This window comes from Vipera berus (assembly GCF_964194415.1).
Source record: "Vipera berus genome assembly, chromosome: 1".
Classification (NCBI taxonomy): domain Eukaryota; kingdom Metazoa; phylum Chordata; class Lepidosauria; order Squamata; family Viperidae; genus Vipera; species Vipera berus.
Window position 1 is genome coordinate 97,252,844 of NC_138202.1, and position 25,319 is coordinate 97,278,162.

At 35.9% G+C, this 25,319-nt stretch overlaps 1 protein-coding gene across 1 annotated transcript in view; it reads left to right on the plus strand.

Moving 5' to 3' along the window:
- Positions 1–15,333, plus strand: part of LOC308673228 (synaptotagmin-9-like) — a gene marked incomplete at both ends in the record, with an annotated part of 96,951 nt that extends 81,618 nt beyond the window's left edge. Inside the window, 4 exon segments of the mRNA XM_081336771.1 lie at positions 11,270–11,390; positions 12,673–12,844; positions 14,354–14,483; positions 15,226–15,333. Of these exon segments, the coding sequence (XP_081192897.1) occupies positions 11,270–11,390; positions 12,673–12,844; positions 14,354–14,483; positions 15,226–15,333 (531 nt within the window).
- Positions 15,334–25,319: the final 9,986 nt, after the last annotated feature.

Genomic DNA, 25,319 nt, shown 5'->3' on the forward strand with positions numbered 1-25,319 from the left:
GCTCTGTGTGTGTGTGTGTGTGTGTGTGTGTGTGTGTGTGAGAGAGAGAGAGAGAGAGAGAGAGAGAGAGAGAGAGAGAGAGAGAGAGAGAGAGAGAGAGAGAGAGAGAGAGAGCGAGCATAAGTCATGGCACCTGCTCTATGGAATAATCTCTATCCTCCCTCCAAAGATACTCTACTAGTGTTTTAGATTAGAAAGCCATGAAGATCTGGGTCTTCTAATAAGAAACTGAAGCCAAGGTGTTGAGTTATTGAAGCTCTGGAGAAAGCATATATGGCTTATGGGAAGTGAGATGTTTATTGGGCCTAGTCTTTTTCTCCCTCTTGGGTTTCATGGATCAGATTTTTTTTTATTTTGTTTGCCACTTAGAATTTTACTTGCTAGATTAATAAATAAATAAATTAGAAGTGAATAAATTAGAATCTATAACAAACCATGATGGCATCAAAATGCCATATGTCGTGGTATTGTGGAAAATGCCACGCTGATGTCTAACTAAAGTAGGTCAGTCATGTAATTTGTGTGCTGTCATCACAATCATCTGTCCCTCCCACAAATGCCTGTGATTTGTACATGCAGAGTACATACGTTCCTTTTTCGAGCCCAACACAAAATGTCTTCATCTGTAATTTTGTAAAGTCTTTGCTGAGAACAGATTCTAGTTCTTTATTTGGGGATTCTGTTTTTGAAGAGTGAACCTTTGCCTAAAATGTTACTTGGTCTTCACCTCACCCTTGAATAATTCACATTTGGTAAACGCTTTCTCTCACACATTGAAAGTCCTGTTTTCCTTTTGTCAAGTTGGTTCTGAGCTCTTTCCTCATCAATGTGAGCTTCAAAACTCATTTTCAAATATGAATACATTATTGGTCATTTTTTCTGATTACTATCTTCTTTCTTTGCATTTTCAAACTCTTTAATGAGGATGAGAAGCAGCAGGTTCCAGCTTCTTTTCCAGTAAGGAAGACACACATTCAGTGATATCAGGAAATTCTAATTTAACTAATACCCTGTTTCATCTATTCCTACATCTATTCAATCTGAGTCTGTGCTCTTTTATGGAATAATGTTGAGGGTGTTATGCAATTCTGTGATATAGCATTATAGTCAGTGCTTTTTTTGTAAAAGAAAAAGGTGCTGGAACTCACACACGTCATACAACGTGCCTTGCCTACCCTACAAGGTTCCGTCCAAAAAAGGTGCCGGAACTCCGTTCTGAGCGTTCTATGAGAAAAAAAGCCCTGATTATAGTGATTAGACACATATCTTTAAGCATAGCTGCAGCATTCTTAATTTTCATTGCAACTCTCGACTGAGATTACATAAATATTCATTGTTCATCTGTGGACATTCAGCTGAATTCTTGAGGCAAAAATTGACTCCAAGCAATTTGATATACTTGATTATGATCTGATTTACCATTAATTTGGATGATAATGTGGGGATTTCTCCTCTCTCTCTCTCTCTCTCTCTCTCTCTCTCTCTCTCTCTCTCTCTCTCTCTCTTTTCAGTTTAACAAATTTTCCTATCTGCCTCTTTCCAGACAAAACTGCAAAAAAGTTTGTTAATCCTGTGAATTCATTTCAAAAATATTGGTAATGATGCTTTTTTAACTCATGAAACTTAATTTGATTTTATTCATCATCTTGAACTGCACATTGAGGGCTTCATTCAGTATGAAGGCCAACACCAGCTCAAGAACTGGCAGCTGTGATTTCACATTGTGGTGATCAGAGAATAATAATGTCATCATTGGCAAAAAAAACAGCTATATAATTCAACCACTATTGATCTGTCCAAGGACGCCCTGATAGTGTCCCATTTTTGAGAAATCTATCTAGATAGCATTGTTTTTTTAATTCTGTTCTTCAGCAAAGACTCCTTCTAGAAGTTAGAAATTATTGATTTCTCGGAGCCAGAGCCCCAGTAGTGCCAGCCCCTCAGAGAGCCAAGTCTGGAGTCGCAGCAGCAGCACCAGCTCTGGGTACAGCCAGGACAGCAAGAAGAAGGACAGGAAACAGATATATAGAACTGAGATCCGAAATGGGACTAATATAAGGAGTACTGTAGTTGTTGAGTAGGAGTGTTGGAATACATGTTCATATATTTTATGCAATAATGACAGCCAGCCAGTTGATGGCAACATTTATAACTTTGCATCTGTGTTATATACTCTATGTCTTTTTGTTCTGAGTAAAGTTTCCTCCTTCCTGTTGCAGTTAAGCAGTAAAGCTCATGTGGACTGTACACTTTGTTTGTTCTGTAGGGCTATATAACAGAATTTAGATAGATAGATAGATAGATAGATAGATAGATAGATAGATAGATAGATAGATAGATAGATAGATAGATAGATAGATAGATGGATGGATGGATGGATGGATGGATGGATGGATGGATGGATGGATGGATGAATGGATGGATGGATGGATGACAAGAGACAGACAAGATAGAGATGATATATAGATATATATAGTATAGGTATAGAGTTATAGGTATAGGTATAGATATAGATATATATTCCTCAACATTCTCGACCTAATCTTATTTATTGCAAATTCTTTGTTGGTTTAGCTGAGTGGATAAAATGACATCAGTCTAGAAAAGGAACAGCTTGCTGCCTGTCACATTGTGGTAGATTTAATGAGAAATAATGGGATTTTCCTCACTTTGCTCCAATTCATACGTGTTTTTAGTTCGTGTTTTAGTTTGTTGGGCATAATAATTTTAAGGACTAATGTATGTCTTTGGCTGTGCTGTGTGTGCTGCACATTCTGAAGTTATTGGCAAAACAAAGTCCTGTTGGTTGAGTGATACTTTCAAGATGTTGTCTGTAGTGGGATGATGGCCTAAGAACGAAGTGGCTATGCCATTTCACTTCAGCTGCTTTACTTACTTCCTCTGCAGCCTCCTTAATATCTGAAAAAGATTTCTGTGCCAGCGTGTTAGCATTACTAATGCAGGGAGATTAAGAAGATGCAGACCAAAATTGAATCACATTATCTGCCCACTGTAATGGTATTTCTGCCTTCTCTAAGGAACTTATCCCTAGAGTGTTATGGAAATCAGTCTGGCACCATACAGCAGGACAGGATCAAATAAGCTACCATTATACAGATTCCTATAAAATGTTTTAATGGATAGATTAGAGATACAATACAGAATCTTGGGAGTTGTAGTAGGAACTCTTGTCCTCATTATTTGTAAGTTCATTAGGGTAGAATCTCTTTGAATATTTTGAATCACTTATTCTCAGGTGTTTTGCAGCCAGGAGCTATTTTTTATTAGGTAAGCTACTGACAATCTCCTCTCCTAAATGTTAATTGTTAGTTGTTTATCTGTGGCGTTCCTTCCTTGTTTTTCTGTGGGAATTTTGTTCATTTGAAATGGTATGGGATACTTTGAGAACAGTGGTGATGAAGTAAGCTTCCCAGTAGGACAGCTGAGTGTCACAGTCAGCACGATGGCAGACTATATCACAATGAAATCCCTGCCACTTTTTAATATATGTATAATATTAATGCACATACAAAGGGGCAAAGTTTGTAGTGGTGATACTGATATTAAATATCAGCTATTTTGAATCTACTGCAAATGCTGTTGGATAAGTGTCAATTACAATTTACAACATTTTCTATACAAAATACTTTTTTCCCTCCCCCCCCCCCACAATAGATGGAAGTAAGAACAGATGCCTAAAACTGCAAGGATGGGCACTGCACATGTACTTTTGGTGTTAACTACAAAACCTTACCACAAGTAGTTGCTGCTGCAGATCTTCATAAAAGTGATTCTCTTTGCCTTGATACTCAACTAAACAGGAAAGAAGACAAAGAAAGGCGACAGGGGAAAAAAACATCCTTAGCTGCAGCTCTTGATAAATTAGACTTCACAAATTACCATGCTTAACCAAAAATAAGAATCCTGAGTGGGAAGAATGGAATCAAGAAGGTGTTTGTTTTGCTTTCACTTTATCCCAAGCCACAGACTTGTGAAGCAGGAATTGCTGAATAACCAATAATTGGCTACAATTACATGCAGCACACTAATAACATAGTTGAAGAGTACAGACACTAACTAAGCCACAAATAAACATGGCTTTTAGCTTTCTTTTTGGGAATTGCAAAGAGGTTAGTAAACCGCAAAAGCATGCTTGTAGGTGGTCTATGAGGTGCCTTGTACTTGGGGATTTAATTTAGAGAAAATTAGCTCTTTGGAACAATTGCTTAAAATGATGTATTTAAAATGTTTGGAAAAAAATTCACTTTAAAAGTACATGATGTGTGTGTGTGTGTGTGTGTTATTAGAAGAATAATTTGAGATTCCAACTTGAGCCAGGGTTGTGCAAGAATAAATAAAAATGAGATCCAGAAAGCTGTGAGAGAAAAAGAAATATTTATTCCTAAAATAAATATTTAATATTTAATATTTAATATTTTTTAATTTGGTTCTTAATTTTTGTATTTTGGATTTTTAATTCCCTGTAAACCACCCTGAGTCCTCAGGGAATAGGGCGGTATATAAATATAACTAAATAAATAAAAGCAAACAGCTTATCTTTAGGGGCAGCTGCAGAGAAAAGGGGTACCGGAACAAAGTTATATTGGGAAATTTGTCATAATTATGAAAGTGTCTACATGCTGATTCTAGGGTAACTCTTGAGAGGTGGGTGTGTCTGTGTGTCGGTATGTTTATTCTGAATATGCAGTTCCGCTGGGAGACCTAATTTAATTAACTCTATTTGTGTTTAGAGACCTTATCCTGTGATATGTGGATTAGGTCTGGGTAACATATTTGGGGATTTGAGGAAGTTTGAGTAAAAGATTTTCCTCCTTGCTATTTTTATTTGATCAGTTTAGTTTCAGCTTGACTGTCAGTTATCTTGCAGAGACATCGATTCTCAGTCTATTGTGGATTCTCTTAATGTTTTAAGGAAAGATAGAAACAATATAAAGAATAAGATATATTTTGATATAAAACTTCCCAGAGTGTTTTTTTTTTTAAGAAAAAAAAGATGAAACATAGAACCATCTGACTGGTAAACTGGAAGTGCTTCTTGTAATGCCACCTTATGGGATACTTGTAATTTTCAGATTGTTGCTCTTACATATACAAGATCTTGTTTTTACTTTGGAGTCTGATCTCAGTCCCAACGAGATTCAATTTGGTGAGATAATATAAGTAAGACAGTTCAGATGAAAGAGCAAGGACATTTTGCCAGAGGCTTAAGGTTTCCAGCAGTCCATTTTGGGATTAATAGTGGCTTCCTCTCAGAACCTCATTTTTCTCTGACAATCCCTACCCATGGAGTCTCTTTAGGCTGATAGTTCTGTCAGAGCTCCTTTCTCTTAGAATAGTTGCAAGACAGGTAGAAACTTTACAAGTGAAAGTTATATCCCATAGTTATATGGCCTAAACTTTGATCCTCCTGTTTTATTTGTTGTACAAGACTTCAAAATCACACTGGAAAAGGATAAATGGAAATCTCTTTCAAGTCAAGTTTGGGCGTTTCATTCTAGTTTTTCAACAACAATACTGAAATGGTTATCTTGTCTTAGTGCTTTTAGTTGTTTAGTCTGCAGCTTTTACAGTCTGTGGCAGTCTCTCATCCAAATATTAACCAGACTTGGCCCAGTGTAGCTTTGAAGGCAAATGAGGTCTCTTCAGTTCTACTGCTTGTTTTGAGAATGGAAATAACAATAATTCTTCCTTATTATGAATGAATGCTCACTTTCCTTCTTAATCTAAGAAATATGGGGTTTCCACAGATTTCCTATATCTACTTAGATTAATTGGTTACCTAGTTTGATTTCCTAAATTGGCTTGTATGAAATACTGTACTACAATTTGCCAATACCAGGATGAATAGTATGGTGAACTTAGTTCTTCTACAAAGTGACTGCAATAATGAGAATTTAGAAGTGCACCTTTCTCTTGATTAACAGTAAGTTATGTCATCCAAACCCAGGGGTGGATAATTGTAACATTTGAAACAAGCCAATTTTAATTCATCAGCCTTAAAGTTGTACCTTTGAAGTAAACAAAAGGTAAGACTAGTCCTACTTTAAGCATTCAAACAATACACTAAACTTTAATTAGAATCAGAAGCTTTTTTATTTTTTCAGTAATATAAAGCCCATGCAGTTGATTGCTCTTTTTTTAAACCTTTGACTACTATATGTGGATTTTCTAAAACCATATCCACAGAAAACCTTTCTCATGTAATCAGACTACTTCATACTACTGGCTCCAGTGATGGCAAGGCTTTAAGACCACACTCCAGTTTTTCTGCAGTGCGGTATGTACATTTTGATAGGCGGTTTAATAAATAATGTGTTGACTTATTTTATGTTTCTGTTAGGATTCTGGTTTTCTCTTTTATGATGATATTAACCCATTGACTGTAGTTAAAAATGTGTTCTTAAAAAAATACTGTGGATGAAACAAATTAAGCTCATTAATATCTCAAGACAGCTTATTCCAAAAGATGGTGGATATGTTTGGATTTAATTGTAGTCCTTTGCCTTTTTCCACATTTAAACTTTAAATGGTTTTTCCATATTTAAATTTCAGTTGGTTAAGTAGACAGGAGGACAGTTGCAAAGAGCTATATTGATGAGTAGCCTGTTTATTTAATGGTGTTCCCTATCAAATGGCTTTAAATTAGAATGGTGGTCCATCTGTATAATTCCCGAAAGAGCCCAGTACTTTTTACTGCAGAAATAAAAAAAAAATCCAGAAATCTGCAAGTCTGTGATATGGCATTTGATTAGGGCATCTTTTCAAAACAAAACATAATCCCGGTCTGGCTGTTCTTTAGCCAAATTGACCTGTCATTACAGTATTTTTAAAGCTATCTTACTTCCTGAGCTCTGCAGAGCTGTTCCTTTGATGAGATTTGAATACCAGTCATGAGGGCATACCTTATGTAAGCTTAATGATACATCATTCTGCATTAAAAAAAATGTGCACAGTACAGCATGGGAAGACCTGTTGCTGCTATTGTCTTTGTCATCGTCATGCTATCAAAGGGTTTTCACTTCTGTCCCTGTTGATGTGAGTAGAAATTGGTTCTTTAGTCCAGGGGTCCCTAACCCCCAGGCTGTGGACTGCTACTGGTCCGTGGACCATTGCAAACCAGGCCGTGCAAGGAGCGGGCAAATGCATGAAGCTTCACTTGCACAGGTGCGGGAGCTAGGTTGCATGCACAAAAACATCCCCTCTTCCCCAACCCCTCCGCCACTGCTGCTTCTCCCAGTCCATGGAGGCAGAAAGATTGGAGACCTCTGCTTTAATTGATACAATGAGTAGGCAGCTAAAATAGCACAAAACATGCTATTTCGTTCAGCGCAAAGGTTAATGGCAAAGCAAAATCTATAGCTTCTGCTTCATCAAGGTATAATAACACTTTTGAATCAGAATAATGTTTTCTTTCTCTTTGCTTTGCCATCGGTATGGATTGTTCTTTGGACCCTTCAATTTATTATAAAGACTCTATTGTCTACAGTTCAACCCATTGTGATTTTACAGACATACTTGTCATGTTCATAGCAACAGTATACAAATAAGTTTCCCATAGTCTTCTCCCAGGATGTTTGTTGACTTGACTGCCTAACATACAGCCATGAGATTTCCTGGTAATCCTCTGCCCAAGATCAGCCAAATCAGTTAGGTACTGCTATCTGCTGACTTTCCAGATGTAGGTAATCTTTGACCTACAACCACAACTGAGCCTGAAATTTCTGTTGCTAAGCAAGACAGTTGTTTTGTCCCGTTTTACAACCTTTCTTGCCATAGTTTTTAAGTGTATCACTGCACTTGTTAAGTTAGTAACAAGGTTGTTCAGTGAATATTGCTTCCCCCTTGACTTTGCTGGTCAGAAGATTGCAAAAGGTGATCACATGACCCAAACACACTGCAACTGCCATAAATACATGCCAGTTGTCAAGTGTCCAAATTTTGATTATGTGATCACGGGGGTGCTGCAAGGGTCATAAGTGTGAAAAGTTACTTTTTTAATTGCTGTTGTAGCTTTGAAACATCACTAAACCATTGGTTGTAAGATGGGGACTACCTGTGGTTCCTGATTTTATTCAAAAACTGGGATAGGATAATTCTATTTCTAAGCTCATTTATTTTTGAATGACACAAAAAGCTGCAACATCACAGGGAATTAAGGTATATAGTTTAAGAGTGTATTCACATACAGTCTCAAACTGTATGTGTCCATTTTCATTTTTAACCAGACTTAAAATTTTATAAAAGCAGCAAATAGGAATATGCTGGTTGGAAAGATCATTAATGTATGAAGACTTCAAAAGCAATTTGCTGTCTGGGGCACTGTAAGAACTTAAACATTTATCCCCTTAAAACAAAGGGTACTGCCAAAGTGCTTGAACAACTGGATGATTTTAAAACAACTAGACATTTTAGAGTTACAGTTAGGACAAGCGGTTGGCAGTTTTAACTAATGTAGCTCTTGTGTTATTAATATGATTATGTAAGCAATCACCCAAGTAGCCTAAATCAAGAGTTGATCTGAGTCATTCATCTTGCCTGATATAATGGTGGATGTCATTTTCAGACTTTCTGGCCAGATGGGCAAGGCACTTGGATTTTGAGCAATTCTTTTTTTGCTCCTATTATTCTTGTTTGAGTTCTTTGGGCTCAGGCCAAAATTTTATTTTATTTTTCTTCCTTCCCTATTCCTACAGCATGCTCCATGATCATTAAGGAGCGACATTCTCCTTATTATGTTCTTTAGTACCATTTTAGTCTGTTCCTGACTCTAGCAATTTTTGGTCATGATAGAAAGAGGGGATAACATATTTTTTTTTAACGCAGGGCATGCAAACTAGAAATTTATTATAATTCATTATTTGTAGGAATTTGGGCATCAAATTTTGTAATGAAGCCCATATAATCTAATTGATAACGGTTGGAGGAGCAAATAATGTTTTGTTATCAATCATGAATTGTATTATTATTCTATTGTTATTGTTATTCATTTTTTTCAAACTCCTGGGATGAATTCTGGCCAGATCTATGCAATAAAGTAGCTTTCAGTAATATAACTTTATTCAGTAATTTTTTCTGCTTTATCTAATTTTTCATGAAAGAATTCTGTTTTTGTTCTGCTCAAGTCTGCCAGAAGTGCTGACCAGCCAGTGGAATATATTAAGGATTCTACTACAAAGAGATTTGTTTTGTCAATCTTACTTTTGACTGTTATTGAACTACATCTTTTCTGAGCTGACAATATATTACTTGTGGCAAGTGTTAAATTGTAAATCACAATCTGGATGGAGCCTTTGTTACAACACGTCCCATACCCTTGAAAGGTTTTTAACTGGAGATACAATATTGATTTAGTTCCTGGGCGTCACCCTCTTTTAATGCATTTATCTAGCGGCAGGTGTGTGTGTTTAATTTTGAATCCCCTCATACGTAATAAAATCTTTCCTTTGGCATCATATTTTCTTAGGCTACCAAGGACTGCAAATAGATTGTAAACCTAAATGTAAGATTGCTGTCAAACTAGTTCCTGTATTTGTTCACAAGTACTAGACAGGCTAACCAAAAAATTTGGGAAATTCAGCAAAAACCTGTCTTGTTATTGGTTGTTCAGGATTTCTTTCCCTTTATCAAAGCAATCACTTTAAACAAATAGGATTACATTAACAAATGATTTCCTGTAGCATAATTCTAAAAAAATACATTTCTTTTCATTCCATTGTTTGGAATATGGTTCAAATTTACTATAAATGGTAGAAACTTTTTTATTGGAAGTTGTACCTTCTGGGGCAGTTATTGCAGTTGGGATACTAGTTCTCAGGGCTTTTTTTGTAAAAGGAAAAAGGTGCCGGAACTCACACATGTCATACAACCCACCTTGCCTACCCTACAAGGTTCCATCCAAAAAAGGTGCCGGAACTCCGTTCTGAGCGTTCTATGAGAAAAAAAGCCCTGCTAGTTCTAAAATATCCCAAATTTACTAAAAATGACTATAGATGAAGTGCCATTGAAATACCTTTAGATTGTATATTATGATACTGCAAAAATTCAACAGAAGTTAATTCTGTAAACTTTCTCCCAGTTATTTCCAATTTAAAGTCAAATAGCTGTAAAAAACCACCTCTTTCTCTTACAGATAAACCTCATAAACATATCTACCTTCTAATGGTTTTGAAAATGAATGTGAAATGCCTTAAATATAAATTTCACTAATGCTTGGGAGTTTTCTGGGGATCCGTTAATACCTCAAAACCACCTCTCTGAGCTGGTCAAGATCAAGATCAACTTGCATGTTTTGAACATCCTTCTAGCTTCTATAATATGCTCTCAAACCAAAAGGGAACAAAACTATATTCAGTCTGCCTGTTTAAGCAACTTAATTTGCTTAATCCATAGACCAAAACAAATTGTTTCCAGGGATTTTACCATGATTCTGATGCAAAAGATTTATAATAGGAAAAGTTGCATATTTGAGGAGGAAGACTTTTGTTGACATAAAACAGATTTTGACTAGGAATCTGATAGATATCCAGATTGCTTCCACCCTGATGATGTTCAGGAAGCTACTGAAGAGCTGGGTATTTATTCTCCTGTGTCTTGAGTAGGTTGATTGTGGAGCTCGTGTTGAATGGTGTGTGAGTGTGTATGTGTATCCTTGCACTACTTATGAATTTTTCTCTTTGTTATGGTATTTTCTTGCATGTTAACTAGAAAGTGAACAAGGTTGTTATGAGTTAGGTGATCTCTAAATTGTTTAACTAAATCAATTGATACATATATTGTTGTGTGGTTATCCATAGTCCAACAGAATACAGTAAGTTTCCAACTTTTTCTTCTTTACAGCCATAATTAGTTCCAATGGGGAAATTCTGCTTAGGGATTTACTAGTTACTATTCTTGGTTTTTCTCTCTGCCAGCAAGAGGATAGGAACTAGCTGATTAAAGAAGCTATAAGCAGAACATAGGAATAAGTGATATAACTGGTACTTTGTAGGTCTGGGATTGGGGACAACTCTGTTCTCCCCCCCCCCTTTTTTTAAACAGCTGAGATTCACAGATGCACTCTTCCCACATGGCAATTTTACTCAGAAAACTTCACTCAGAATTTCCATTTTGTTCTGGAAACAGCAAACAAAATCTGATAAATATGGGACTGCTAGGAATAAGAGATGCATCAGTCTTATTAGTGATACTTCAACAGATGCTGAAAGACCTTTTTAATATTGTTCCATGTATATTTTATTGCTATCCATAGGACAAAGTGGATCTTGGCGAGTTGATGTTTTCGCTTTGCTATCTTCCAACAGCTGGCAGGCTAACCATAACTATAATAAAAGCAAGAAATTTAAAAGCAATGGACATAACAGGAGCATCAGGTAGGAATATCTTTCACAGTGGCCTAAGATTATTTTTGTACATGAGTTAGGCAACTATATAAATTAAATAACTATAATAAAAATATTATTGGCATGTATGTGGGAGGGATAAATTTGTAACTTACTCCATCTTAAATTGCTTAGAGATCTTAGTTGCATAAAAAGTCTGATAAACAAAATGAGTTAGTGAACTTTTTAGGGTTTTTTTAAATTGGGGTACAGAAGAACTGCAGCTTATTTTCAGTCCTTGAAACCTGAGTGAGTCTGAAAGATACCAATTAAAACATGTTAACTATCGCACCACCTGGATTTGCTGTGTTTCTGTCTTGCCTTACTATTTTTTCCTGTCCTCCTTTGAGATAGATTAAGCTGATACAACAGTTATTGGCTAAAGAAATCCAAACAGAAAGTTCCCAAATTTGATTGGCTATATCACATTTGCCTTTGGTACTAAATTGCAATTATTTTTTTAGGGGGGGGATTTTTAAAAACTACATTCTACCCTAATAGTAGCAGTAGCTTCTAAATTATTTCTGGTGATAATTGCTATTGAATACACAGAACTACAGGTATCTGCCTGACACTGTTTGTGTGTTTGGAATGGATTAACCCTTCTATTAAGAGAGAAAGAATTTAATTGAGACATTTTGTAAAAGCTCTGTCAAACAGGGCTTGACTGTGTGTATTTGTAGCCACAGTAATGCTAGGTATCCAGCCCAGTAACAGAGCCACTATTCTTTTGGATCTCATGAACAAAAAGATGGTCCAAGTTTTGGATTAATTTTCACCAGGCAAGCATAATAAACAAGGGAGAGCAGAAAAAGCCAATTATCCTCCTGGATTAAAATACTTCTAAAAGTGAAATAGGTAGCCCTGTCTGCCTACTAAAAATGCATACCTATAAACAGAACAACCAATTGGCATATTTTTGTTGCATGTTTGCTTATGGCAGACTTCACTGCAAATTCCTCTGCCTCTACATTTACAAAAAAAAAAAGTTTAGAAGTTGTGATTTAATGATACAGGTTTGTCCTCAATGTAATGTAAAACTGCTATTCTGTTTTACCCCGAGAAATAAATTCTAAAAGAATTTACATGATCATGAATTAAATCATTCCTTTTTGTTATAGTACAGTGAGAAGATTATAAAGACAGGGAAGCTAAGTCAGATAAATATATTGGTCAAACTTTAAAATGTCATGAGCTAAGTCAGATGAATATATTGTTTAAACTTTGAAGTAAAGCAAAATAAAATGCTGCGGTTGTTATATCTGTCATGCAGATCCATATGTGAAGGTGTCACTAATGTGTGAAGGGAGACGATTGAAGAAAAGAAAGACTTCTATTAAGCGGAACACCCTCAATCCTGTTTACAATGAAGCCATAGTCTTTGATGTCCCTCCAGAAAGCATTGATCAGATTCACTTGTCTATAGCCGTTATGGATTATGACCGGTGAGATATCTGGACAGCTATGAAAAACGATGAGTGAAAGGTCTAAATTGGGGTGTTCAAACCTGAACAAATGTTTAGTGACAAAGGTGGTGTTACAATTTCCTGCTAAGATGGTTTTTGGTGAAAATAAAATTGACACGTAATAGTTTCCTTAGTTGCTTTTTCTTAACCTTTCAGTCTAATGTAAACATTTTTTCCCCAAATATTAATCAGGTCTTACTCTGATTAGCTTTTCCAATCAAATAAATGATACCAACTGGCCTATATAAGACTAAAAACACATGGTTTATTTGTAAGAAATAAATTTTGAACTGCAAATTGCACAAGTAACTTTGGGTGTAAAAGGATGGTTTTTTTTAAAGCTGAACATTAATTTCAAAGTGAACATTAATAGAAACAGACAAAGAAAGGACATTTCTCCTAATATGAAAAAAGTAAGGTTCTGCATTTAGGCAGGAAAAATCAAATGCACAGGTATAGTATAGGTGGTACCTTGCTCGATAGTAGTAACTGTGAAAAGGATCTCGGAGTCCTAGTGGACAATCACTTAAATATGAGCCAACAGTGTGCTGCAGCTGCCAAAAAAGCCAACACAGTGCTAGGCTGCATTAACAGAGGAATAGAATCAAAATCACGTGAAGTACTAATACCACTTTACAATGCCTTGGTAAGGCCACACCTGGAATACTGCATCCAGTTTTGGTCACCACGATGTAAAAAAGATGTCGAGACTCTAGAAAGAGTACAGAGAAGAGCAACAAAGATGATTGGGGGACTGGAGGCTAAAACATATAGGGAACGGTTGCTGAAATTGGGTATGTGTAGTTTAATGAAGAGAAGGGTGAGTGGTGACATGATAGCAGTGTTCCAATATCTCAGGGGCCGCCACAAAGAAGAGGGAGCCAAGCTATTCTCCAAAGCACCTGAAAGCAGGACAAGAAGCAATGGATGGAAACTAGTCAAGGAGAGAAGCAACGTAGAACTAAGGAGAAACTTCCTGACAGTTAGAACAACTAACCAGTGGAACAACCTGCCTCCAGAAGTGGTGAATGCTCCAACACTGGAAGTTTTTAAGAAGAGACTGGACAGCCATTTGTCTGAAATGGTATAGGGTTTCCTGCCTTAGCAGGGGGTTGGACTAGATGACCTCCAAGGTCCCTTCCAACTTATTATTATTATTATTATTATTATTATTATTATTATTATTATTATTATTATTATTATTATTATTATTATTATTATTACTATTATATGGGGAAAATCCTCTCCTGGTGTCTTTGGCAGGCTTACTTTGCAAAACAAATGCTAACTTTGGAGAAGTGATTTTCTTCAGGGCTATTGCAGGAGAGAAAAAGGTTGTATTTATGCTGTTCCCCTACTATAATCTCATTACCATGAACTGCAGAGATAAATTTAAGAGCCCATCCGCTTCAGCTATTGGATCATTTGAACTGTATAGTTCCTGAATGCATAATTTTAAGAAATAAATATTATTGAACATTTTCACAGTGTAGGTCACAATGAAGTAATTGGAGTCTGTCAAGTAGGCAACGAAGCAGAAAGTCTTGGGCGAGACCATTGGAATGAAATGCTCTCATACCCTCGAAAACCCATTGCACGCTGGTATCCACTTGCAGAGGTAAGACAAACAAGCTTTTACAGGAAGGTATTCTTTCCTTAAAAATTACCTTTCTTTCTTTCTTTCTTTCTTTCTTTCTTTCTTTCTTTCTTTCTTTCTTTCTTTCTTTTCTTCTTTCCTTCCTTCCTTTTTCCTTTCCTTTTTTCTTTTTCCTTTCCTTCCTTCCTTTCTCCATTCTTTTTTCTTTTATTTTCTTTGTTTCTTTTTTTCTTTTTGTAGGGAGGGGGGGAGGCGTGCTGATGGTTTTGAGTCACCTGGTTATTTCGTGGACCCTGCAGTTTTCTTGGCAAGATTACACTAGCACTGGAATAAAGAATCCATTTGCTTAATGTAAATCCTATTAAAACATATTGGAATCCAGGGGTTTATATCAAAATTATATATGTATGATAAAATTCTTCCAAGTTAAGGTAAAATCCAAATAATATATTTTATTTAATCTTAAATTTGGATAGACAACCAGGTTGTCTCTGCTGTGTTTGCACAGACAACATTCTCCTATACAGCTAAGCTTTTGTTTAAGGATGGTGCTTTATGTAAGACACTGGGTTTTATATATATGGAAAAACAATTTCAAAAAACTTATATCTATACAGAACTAAGGTAAAGTAATTCCACTTCAGTGTTCACAGCAATGTCAAACTTCTTTGACATTAAAAGTAACATAGAGATTAGAACATGCAGTCGAAAGCTCTCCTCAAGTTACAATCAGATGCCTTTGTGTTTTTTTGTCTTTATTTAGGGCCCTGTTGAGCACAAATGTTCTGCAGGCTTTCTGCGCATTGATGGCTGCCGAAGAGGCTTCTTCACTCTTTTAACCTATTCAGCAGAAATCTGGCATTCCTGTTGAACCCTTTCTTAGCCAATTTCTCAGGGGCCATTCTGCATAGAGTCTAAAAGGGGTTAAAGCTTCCCCTTAATTCCATTTTTTGACCCTCCCTTTTCCCCCAACCCCAGGATTTATAAATCCCAACCCTTAGAATGCAAAACTTTTATTAATTACAAAGATATCTTTGCTCCTGAAGCTTTCTACAGTTTTCATTCTAACATAGTTACCCATGTCTATCAGGAACACACTCCTGTTGTTACTGATGGGCTTTCACGTAAATTATGTAATAAGTCACATTGTCTTAGTCAAGAGGATAATCCATTTTGATATACATTTGGAAATTTATCAAAATCCTATTTTTATTATGGTTATTATCATAAATATGATCTTGCCGCATCCCACTTTTCATTTCTTTAGATGTCATACTATTGATAAACAGCTCTTCAAATTTACGGTCTATGAATTATCATGTAATAAATGATCTAGAAGTTTCCACAAACTGAACTCTAGCTCCATTCAACAATCAGGATGAACTGCCTGCCGGTAGGCACACAAAAAACTCAGAAAATAAGACTCAATTTATAGCATTTCCTTTGTGTCAAGCTTGAAATGTCCTTGTAGCTGTCTTGGTAACAGCATGGATAGTTATAATTATATTGTAATTTATATACAATACAAAATTATAATTAATTGTAACAATTGTTAGGGGTGGTTGCATGGTCAACCAGATGTTTAGAGCAAGGGAAGGAGTATTTTCCTAGATATTTTTCTGATTATTTTTCCCCATTGAAAAATTGGGAATAAGAGTTTATGGTCATAAACGTATTTAATATTGCATCCTAAAAGCACCCTGTAAAAATCTATAGAATGAGAAGCCTTTCTCCAGTATCATTAAAGTTATTATCTTGAAGTGAAGGGTGCATTTCTGCCACCTTTCCCAAAGCAAAGGATGGATTTGAACCCTTCTTTACATGTTGCCTTTCTTGTTCACTTTCATAGAGTTTGGGACCTCTGGCCCTTTCCTTCTACTAGTCTTGATTTTGTAGGGAAAATAACAAGAGTGAGCAGCAAATCAATGTATTTTTCTAGATATAGAAACTACAGGCCTCTTAAAATTCCTTTTGCCCTCCTATTTTTTTCTATTTACATAGTACTGTGTTTCCCCAAAAGTAAGGCCTACCCCAAAAATAAGCCCTAGCTTTGGGGTGAGGCACACACCTAAAAATCAAGCTGGGGTGAGGGTGTGGAGCTGCCCCATGTACCCCACACCCAGTTACCTGGCAGCCAGGCCTCTCCTCACCCACCCACTTCTTCTGCAGCATCTTCTGCAGCCAGGCCTGCATTTCTCAGTCACAGGCCTTTCCAGAAAGCCACTGCAGCCAAGAATCCATAGCTCAGTGCTGCAAGACCTATGCAGCCGAGAACCGAGCTATGAATTCAATCCATAGCTCGGTACTTGGCTGCAGAGGCCTTCTAGAAAGGCCTGTCTGAGAAATGCAGGCCAGAATGCAGCTGCAGAATGAAGCTGCTCCTTTTGGCCCCTGAAGAAGTGAACCGGCTGGGCAGGGCTGTCGGTGCTGGAGGTGAGTATAAAAGACACCCCCTGAAAATAAGAACCTGTGCCTCTTTTGGAGGCAAAAAATAAAATAAGACCCAGTCTTATTTGTGGGGAAACATGGGTATGTATGACCTAGGTTCACTCAAAGAAGCTGGTCTCCCAAAAATTTCATCTCAAGATTTCTTGAGTAGCTGTGGGCCTGATGAGAACAGAGCAAGTCTAAAGACTGATCTCTTTTTCTGGTCCTTTGGGATGATTGCCCTCCAGGTGAACAGAGTAGCACAGAGGAACTAAATAGCATTGTTTACTTCTTTACTAAAAGGTAGAGAGTCCTGAATTCTATATATTAAATTCTATTTTAAGAACATGACTATATTTTTGTAAATTATAAATTGAAATGATAAATTATTCCTACTAAAATAAATACATTCCTACTAAATAGAGGTTTTGTGACAAAAGCACACACCAAATATGCTTTTAAATTTACAGATCAATCGCTTTCCAATGTAATCCAAATCAGGCCATATATCATGTTATATTTTCAAAACAAATTGATTATACAGCTACAAAATTTGCTTTAATAAAAAGGTTTATTCATTCTCCACCCAGCCACTCACAAACTAAAATGTATTTTCCTCTAGCTTCAAACATTTCACAAACCTTTCCATTTTTACTGAGGCACTATGAATAATTACATGAATCAACTTTAAGTGTATCACATCGTAGACAGGAAGTTTGTGGATTTTGTGGAATGCTTCAATTCATGTTTAGATAAACCATGACAATAAAAACAAATATTATTTAAAGAGGCATAATTGAAGAAATAATACCATATAGTAAACCATCCCTTACAGCTTTCACAGCCTTCTGCAAACAAGCTTATAAACTTTGTTCTTTCATTAAATACGTGTTGGAACAAAAGAAAAAAGAAAAACATTTTGATTATCTGTAGCTATTGTCACTGTCTTTTGTTTGGTTGGTTGAACTTCCATTTTCATTGTAACATTGCCTTAAAGGGTTGAAAAATCTGATGTTCAAGCCCTCATCCTCTGGAAGAGGTCAAATTAACATTAATTCAGCTAGTAGATTGTGAAGAAAACATTGCTACTTAACAGTAGTAACCTGCAGCCTGCAACAAATCTCTTAAGCACTTTTTTTACACTGTACTGTATGCAAGATTACTGTCAATCAAAAAGTGGAATGATTGACGAGTTCCTAATGGAAAATGAGTCTTCCCCAATCTGATATCTTTCAGACACGTTGAAAATTCTTCAACCAGCATGGCCATTATGGGAATTGAGGACCTGGATTAGGGAAGCTGATGTAGACCAAGACATCTTGATTACAGTATTTTTTTTAATACTCTGGAGTTATGTGGTTTGGTTAATCAGATTTGTAAACCAGTGTTGAGAAAGTCTTATATCACCGATTCATACCATCACATGCATAACAAAGAAAAGAATCAAAAGAAATGCGACATTGCGAAGTGTTCTGCTCCTGAGGATACAGTCTCATCTCTAAAGATCATAGGCTAAATATCCCATTTTTGGTTCCATGTTAAGTTGTCATTTAACAAATCAATTTTGTAGAACAAATGATCTCCAGACCTGTACTTGCATGTCCATAAACAGACAATCATGCATATTTCATGCTACTTCAGCTTTTGAAGATTAGGGCATAATCAGCCATTTAAAACTCTACTATATTTTCCAGATGGCTCTGTGGGTGATTGCGGATGCTTATTTGTCCATCAAATTTATATAGCTGCCAACCTCAGAAATGTGATACTGGGCGGTATACAATAAAACAGTTACAGTTATAAACATATCTGTAAGCAACCATTAAAAACAATTAAATATAAATATAAAGATTGTAAGAGAATAGGCCAACATTATATGTAAATATAACATTTTGCATAGTCCCTGTTTTCCCAAGGCTGCTGGGAAAAATTTCTGGGAGGCATCTCTCCGAGTAACATAATGCTCCAAGTGACATAATGTTCCAAAATCACAACAGAGCTGGCACCATAATAGACGGTATCCATTAAATACTTTGCCTGGTGACTTGATGGAGTGGATAGATATAAGCGGGGAGAAGCAGTCCTACAGACAACCTGTTCCCATGCCATGTTATGGTTATATATACACACATACTCACACATACATATCTGCACTGATGCTGCCATCTCCTTGCTGTATAGCGTCATGCATGTCTGTGTTGCCATCTGGTAAATATGGTACAGTTTTTGAAGACTGAGTACATCTAAACTTTCTAGAAGGGGCTTACGATTTGAGTATATCTAAACATTCCATGCCAGATTTAAAGGAACACATGGGATCTAGTTGGATTACTTTGTTATTAAAGGTGGCAATTTAGAACTGGAAATGACAAAATTCTTCTGAAGGTATTCTGCTGCAAGTATTATCCAAATTATTCCATTTAAATCTCCAAGCAAATGGGCTGAACCTAGAACAATCCATAAATCCAATCTGTATACAGAGAGACAGACAGACAGACATAAATATAGGAAAATAAAACAAAGGGAACAAAAAAGGGACTTTTGAGCAGTTTGCTCAATCTGGGAGATATATTTTATGATACATATCTCAGAGCTTTCCTTTTTTCTTACATTTTTCTATAATACCAGATTAATATAACTATACTGTACTATATAATTATATATAGTAAAACATCAGTTTAACTGGTCTTGATTTAACAGATTTCTGAGTTAATAGAAGAAATTGAGTTTGGACTTCAATCAATTGAGCATTCAAATACTTATATATTTATATATATAAATAATAATTAATACAATTATGCAGATAACCCATTCTTAGATTTAATGTACTCTCTTTCATCCAGAACTGCTTCATTAAATTGAGGATTCTACTGTATATTCTCTTTGTTGTATTAAAATTGGTTTAAAAGAAAAATATGCGGTTAGGCTTACTTCCAGTTACACTAAACCAGCATAATAGTAGTTAAAAAGAATGAAACAAGAAACCTTATAAAGAATTGTCACTTCCTGCCCTCTTTTTTTGAATCAGAGAATAAAATAGTTTCCTGGCAATTACAATGAAATTAGTTTTATTTTAGTAGTTTGTCATTTGGGGAGGGGACTACCTGAATAACACATAATGAAATACCATATAATATAAATGCAAACAAAACAAATCTTTTAATAGTACCTTCAAATTTATTATATGCATTGCGTGATCATATAGCTTTGTTGTATATCTCAAGTTCCTCTTTACACCTGCACCCCAGTCTTGAAGTTTTTAACATCTTTCCTGACTTCTGTCATTGACTTTGTTCCTACATGTAGAACTCCAACATAAATTTCAGATGTAGGAATGAGACGAGTTTGTGCTACTTGAAACAAACAGCACATTGTCTGAAGCATTACTGAAGAAGATACCTATCAAGCTAACAAGTTACTCTCCGTGATAATTATCACCCTCAGCAAATATTATTGCCTTAAATTCAAATAGCTGTTAGTAGAAACAGATTAACAAGGAGCTGGATTTAGACTTGCTGTTCTGCAAAAAACAAGTTCGTTTGTGCTAAAGATTTAAAGCCACTCATAGGTATCATAATCCCAGTGATGCTAAAAGGACAAAATGTGCACTGCAACATTATAATTCAAGCTCCGCCCTTTGATTCTCTCATCGCAACATTGCACACATAAATATTGGGGCAGAAGCTTGTGGGATGTTGCAGTGTACATTCGGTTACTCCCTAAGATTGCCTCTAATGCCTCTGGATATTCGTAATCACTGAAGAGGCAATTTTTGTTCATTGAATAATATTACTTTTAATCTAATCTTTAAAAAGAAATGATGAATTTCAGTTCTTTGCCGTCATCTTTTCAGATTCATATTTGGGTTACCAATCTCTTCCAAAAATAATAAGAAAATATGGAAACAGACAATCATACAGAAGTACACTATATAAATTCCTTTAAATTTTGAATTATACCATTAAGGAGGTATCCAGTAAGTGATTTTTCAAATAGCACTTGTAGAAAAGTAAACCAAAATAACCCTAAATAAGGAAAATAGTTGAAGAAATTAGTGGAAAACCTATTTTAGGGCTTTTTTCTCTTTGTGGTTATTTTAGCAATACAGTATGTTTCCATTCTTGATATTAACAGCAAAAAGATGGAAAACACATTTTAAAATTATTCTTGATATATCACAGTATTATTTCATTTGGATAGAGCAACTTACGATAAAATTATGGAACCTATGAACAAATAAGGGCATTTGAATGAAATTGTAATGGAAAAATGATTGTATCATAAAGTCCATATGCTTGTCCTATTCTTTTTTTAAAAATGTATTAACACGAGAGGAGGACCCTAAGATCTATGTCACTTTGATTTCCACCGTCATTAAATAGTGCTCAGCAATGTGGAAATCAGCATTATTCTCTCTGAAAAGTTAACAAGGCTAACTGATATAAATGCATCTGCACATATCATTAAGATTATGTTCAAGCACTGCATTAAAAGGTGGCTTGTAATGCAGTAGATTGGGCAAGGAAAGTGGGTGAAAGTACATCAGGGGTCCTGGAATTCTTCCAAAAGGCCTCAATTACCTTGAAGGAAAATTATGCAAAATAAAAAGATGATGATGGGACCACATTCAGAAAGGATAACAACCCGGAGGATCACCTCAACTGTTAAATGAGTAACTTAACTTCTTACAGTTCAGGGTTTTCTAGATGATGGGCTGTATAACAGTTGGATTCTTGTGTTTCTTCTCCTGTTTTTCTTTTATCAAAACAGAGTGACTACAGGTGACCATTTACCATATGGAAATGTGTTCCCGTTGTGTTTGCAGCCACTTGAGAAACTGGTGATTTTTTATCACGCTGAAAATAGTAGTAATTGTACTGCTCAGCAAGCTTTGATCAGAACCCTCTGGAGAAGTTGGAAGGAGGGAGAGCTCGAGCAGTTTATCAAATGATTGCAAACACATGGTCTAGTATCTGCACTTCTCATAAATAGTCCACTGTATACACTCATTATCAAACCGGAATGTTTTATTCAGTTGCATGCTGGATACTCATTCTTCACTTTTATTTACTATCTGTCTCCAAAGGTACATAAGCAGAGGTCCTGTTATTTTTAATATGACTTTACTTTTATGACATACTGCCATTGTACTATACTTTGATCTTTACTGTTCTGTTAGTAGACCTTGTACATCTATGTTTAATGTCTAATTTTGGAGCATAAAGTTACATCCTTGTCAGGGCTTTGTCAACTTGGTGGACTTTTTTTCTCTTTGTTCAGTAAAAGTAATGCATGATTCATTTACAGTAACAATTTGAGGGATGAAAATTACATTTCTTAATTTTATAAAAAGTATAATGTTCTTATAAATACGATGAAAATGTATGGTGATTTTATTTATATAGATCTAGTCTGTATAAGCAATTCTGTTCTTAATAAAAAATGATGTTGTGCCATTGTAATTTATGCCTATTTTGTATTAATGTATTAAAGTTGATGTGGATATTTAAAAAGCTTATATTCAATGTTTTAATACTTGCTCCTTGATTCCTGTGTGTGGGGGTAATTTTCTCTAATGCAAAAGCACAAATTAATGAGGGAAGCAAAATAAGCACATGTGTTATTCAGCTATGAGAGAACAATGTAACAAATAAATGATGATTGCATAGTGAAACGAAAATTGGCAAGATAAAATGCTGTTTCTGCAGAGTTAAATCGTATTTTCTTAAGCACCAATGAGCAATTTAAGGGCAGTATTGTGATTTGATTTACCCACCATATTTCATTTGAATGTAATTTCTCAAAGTGACAGAATATTATTTTCTTGTTTAAATGAGTAAGATTGACTTCCTGTTCATGTTTGACATATCACTTAGGTAAATTATTAGATATGCTCAGCAAGTGTGGTCCTGTATAGAAGGAAATATATTGTGAACAACTAAAGTGAATTCTCAGCAAAGTCATACAGATTTCTTTTACTGAGAAGTTATTGCATTGCATTCAGACTGAAAAATGCTACTTTAGGGTACTTTCCTTTCTTCCCCTTCCCTTTTTTTAAAACAAATTTTATTAATTTTCTAATATTACATTCACATATTTGAAAAGCAAAGTGGTAGCTGGGTAGTAGTAATTCAATTACATACAGACATCATTAGTACAGATTTCAAATTGCTACCATAAACATTTCCTCTCTTTCCCTTCATATATACTGTCTATTTGTAGATTTAAAGACAAGTTTCATCCTATCAATCACATAGAAAATAACTTTCTTACATACGGTATATCCATAGTTTTTAGTTTACACATATTCTAATAGTTTTAACATACAATCTTTTAGACAATCAATGACCTAATAGATTTTTCAATTTTAATTTCCACTAACATTTAGATTTCACGTTTGATATTTATTATTCCCAAGATTTTTAATATACTCCCAATTCATCTATCACCAATCCACACAAAATCTAATATTCAAAATACACATCCCATTTACTTAACTTCTCACCCTCTATGTCAACAAATTAAGGATACAATATGATATCCTTTTTGCTAATTTTCAGGGGGTTTTTTAAGTAGTAATCAAAATTTCTTTTTATTTCAATATTTAATACTTCCTCTCCTCTTTGTATCTGCTATCTCTTGCTTAAACTGATAATTTTCGTTTTTAACATTCCATATAGACTCATTTATTACTTTCAACAATAGGTTTTTAGCTTGTCTACATTATTCACCTTTACATGACCTTTATGCACAAATCAATATTCAAATTAACTATTAATGTTTATACTGCTAAATTTTAATGACCAAAATTTTTTCTTTATCTCAGTTCATAACAATGTCTTGTATTCAACATACACATCTTATCAATTTAAGTAAATTCTGTTTCAGATTTCAATAAGATGGTCGAAACTCCATTCTTCTTGAGTCTTATTCTGGCTTTTTTCCTTTGCCAAATCATCTTCTATGTCATGGGTATTTAGTTGCCGCTCTTTCTGGAGGGAGGGGAAAAATCCCCCTTCCCTCGTCGCAGTGGGGGGGGAAATGTTTAGCAGCTTAAGGAGGTACAGAAAGTAATTAGGGTGTAAAAGAGGTAAATCTCACCCAATCTCTTCCATGCTGCTTTAAGAGTTTCCTGGTGGAAAATGTGACTTCGGCTGTTCACAGCCTAGGGACGAGCCATAATGGCGGGTCCTTTCATCCGCCAGTTTGGCGGGATCGTCAGGTCTAACAGGAGAGTTGCAGCTCTCCCGCAATCCAGCGAGCACCCCTCCTTGCTGGTCGCCTCTTCAGGGTGACTTTCGGCCCTCTTCAGGGCCCACCAGTGATGCGAAACTGGACGGGGAGAGAGAGCAAGTCTCCCAGCCATCCATAGCGGCTGCGTGACAAACCGGAAGCCCCCCTTCCCCTTTGTCTTTTCCTTTCCCATTCCTTTCTTCAGGTTTTGGAGTCCTGATGGCTGCCAGGACAAATTCCTACCGTTTTCTTGGCCAGACTTTCTGGAAGTTGCCTCCTTCCTAGAACTGAGAGAGAATGATTGGCCCACAGTCACCCTGCTCCCTTTGTGCCTAAAGTAGGACTAGCACTCCCAGCCTCCTGGTTTTAAGCCTTAACTGCTGCACCAAACTGGCTTTTTTAATTATGCTTTGTTTTGCATTTAACCTACCAATTCACTTAGACTATCCTCTGAGTAAACATTTACCAAATTAAACTATAAATATCTTTTATAATATAGAATGAGTTGTGCAAAATTCCTATGATGGATGACATAGGAAGACATGTATAGTATTAGTTGTCTTCCAAGGGAGTTTTCTGAATTGCTCAGTTATCATTAAAAAACCATAGTAGTTAATGTGCAAGGACAGGCAGCATAGTTTCTCTATATTTGGGGATTTCCTCATCAAGCATGACTAATTGTATGATTTATAAAACCTGTAATCTCAACATGTTGTAGAACTCCAAGTTACCTACCTATTTGAATTATTAACACCAATAAGAAATATTTGCTGATAGCTTTTAGAGCTACGGATTTCATATGGGACAAATCAGATTATAGAAACAGAACTCTCAGGGTTAATATTTCAGCCTTACAAAACTGCATGTACTTTAGTTAATCCATTTTGGTTCAAACTTTGCAATATGTCTATGGCACAGGTCTGCAACCTGCGGCTCCGGAGCCGCATGCGGCTCTTTCAGCCGTCTCCTGCGGCTCCCAGTCTTCTGCTATGTGTAGTCCAAAAAAAAAAGTGGGACTAAAAAAGTTCAAAAAATCAATTCAAATATGCAGGGTAGGTGCATATCTCGCCTTGGCTCCACTCTCCAGTCAAACCCTGTTCTGCGCATGCGCGCATGTACGTGCATGCCCACACATTTTTTGCGGCTCCCAGTTTTTCCTTTTGTGAGGGAACCGGTTCCGAGTGGCTCTTTCACTGT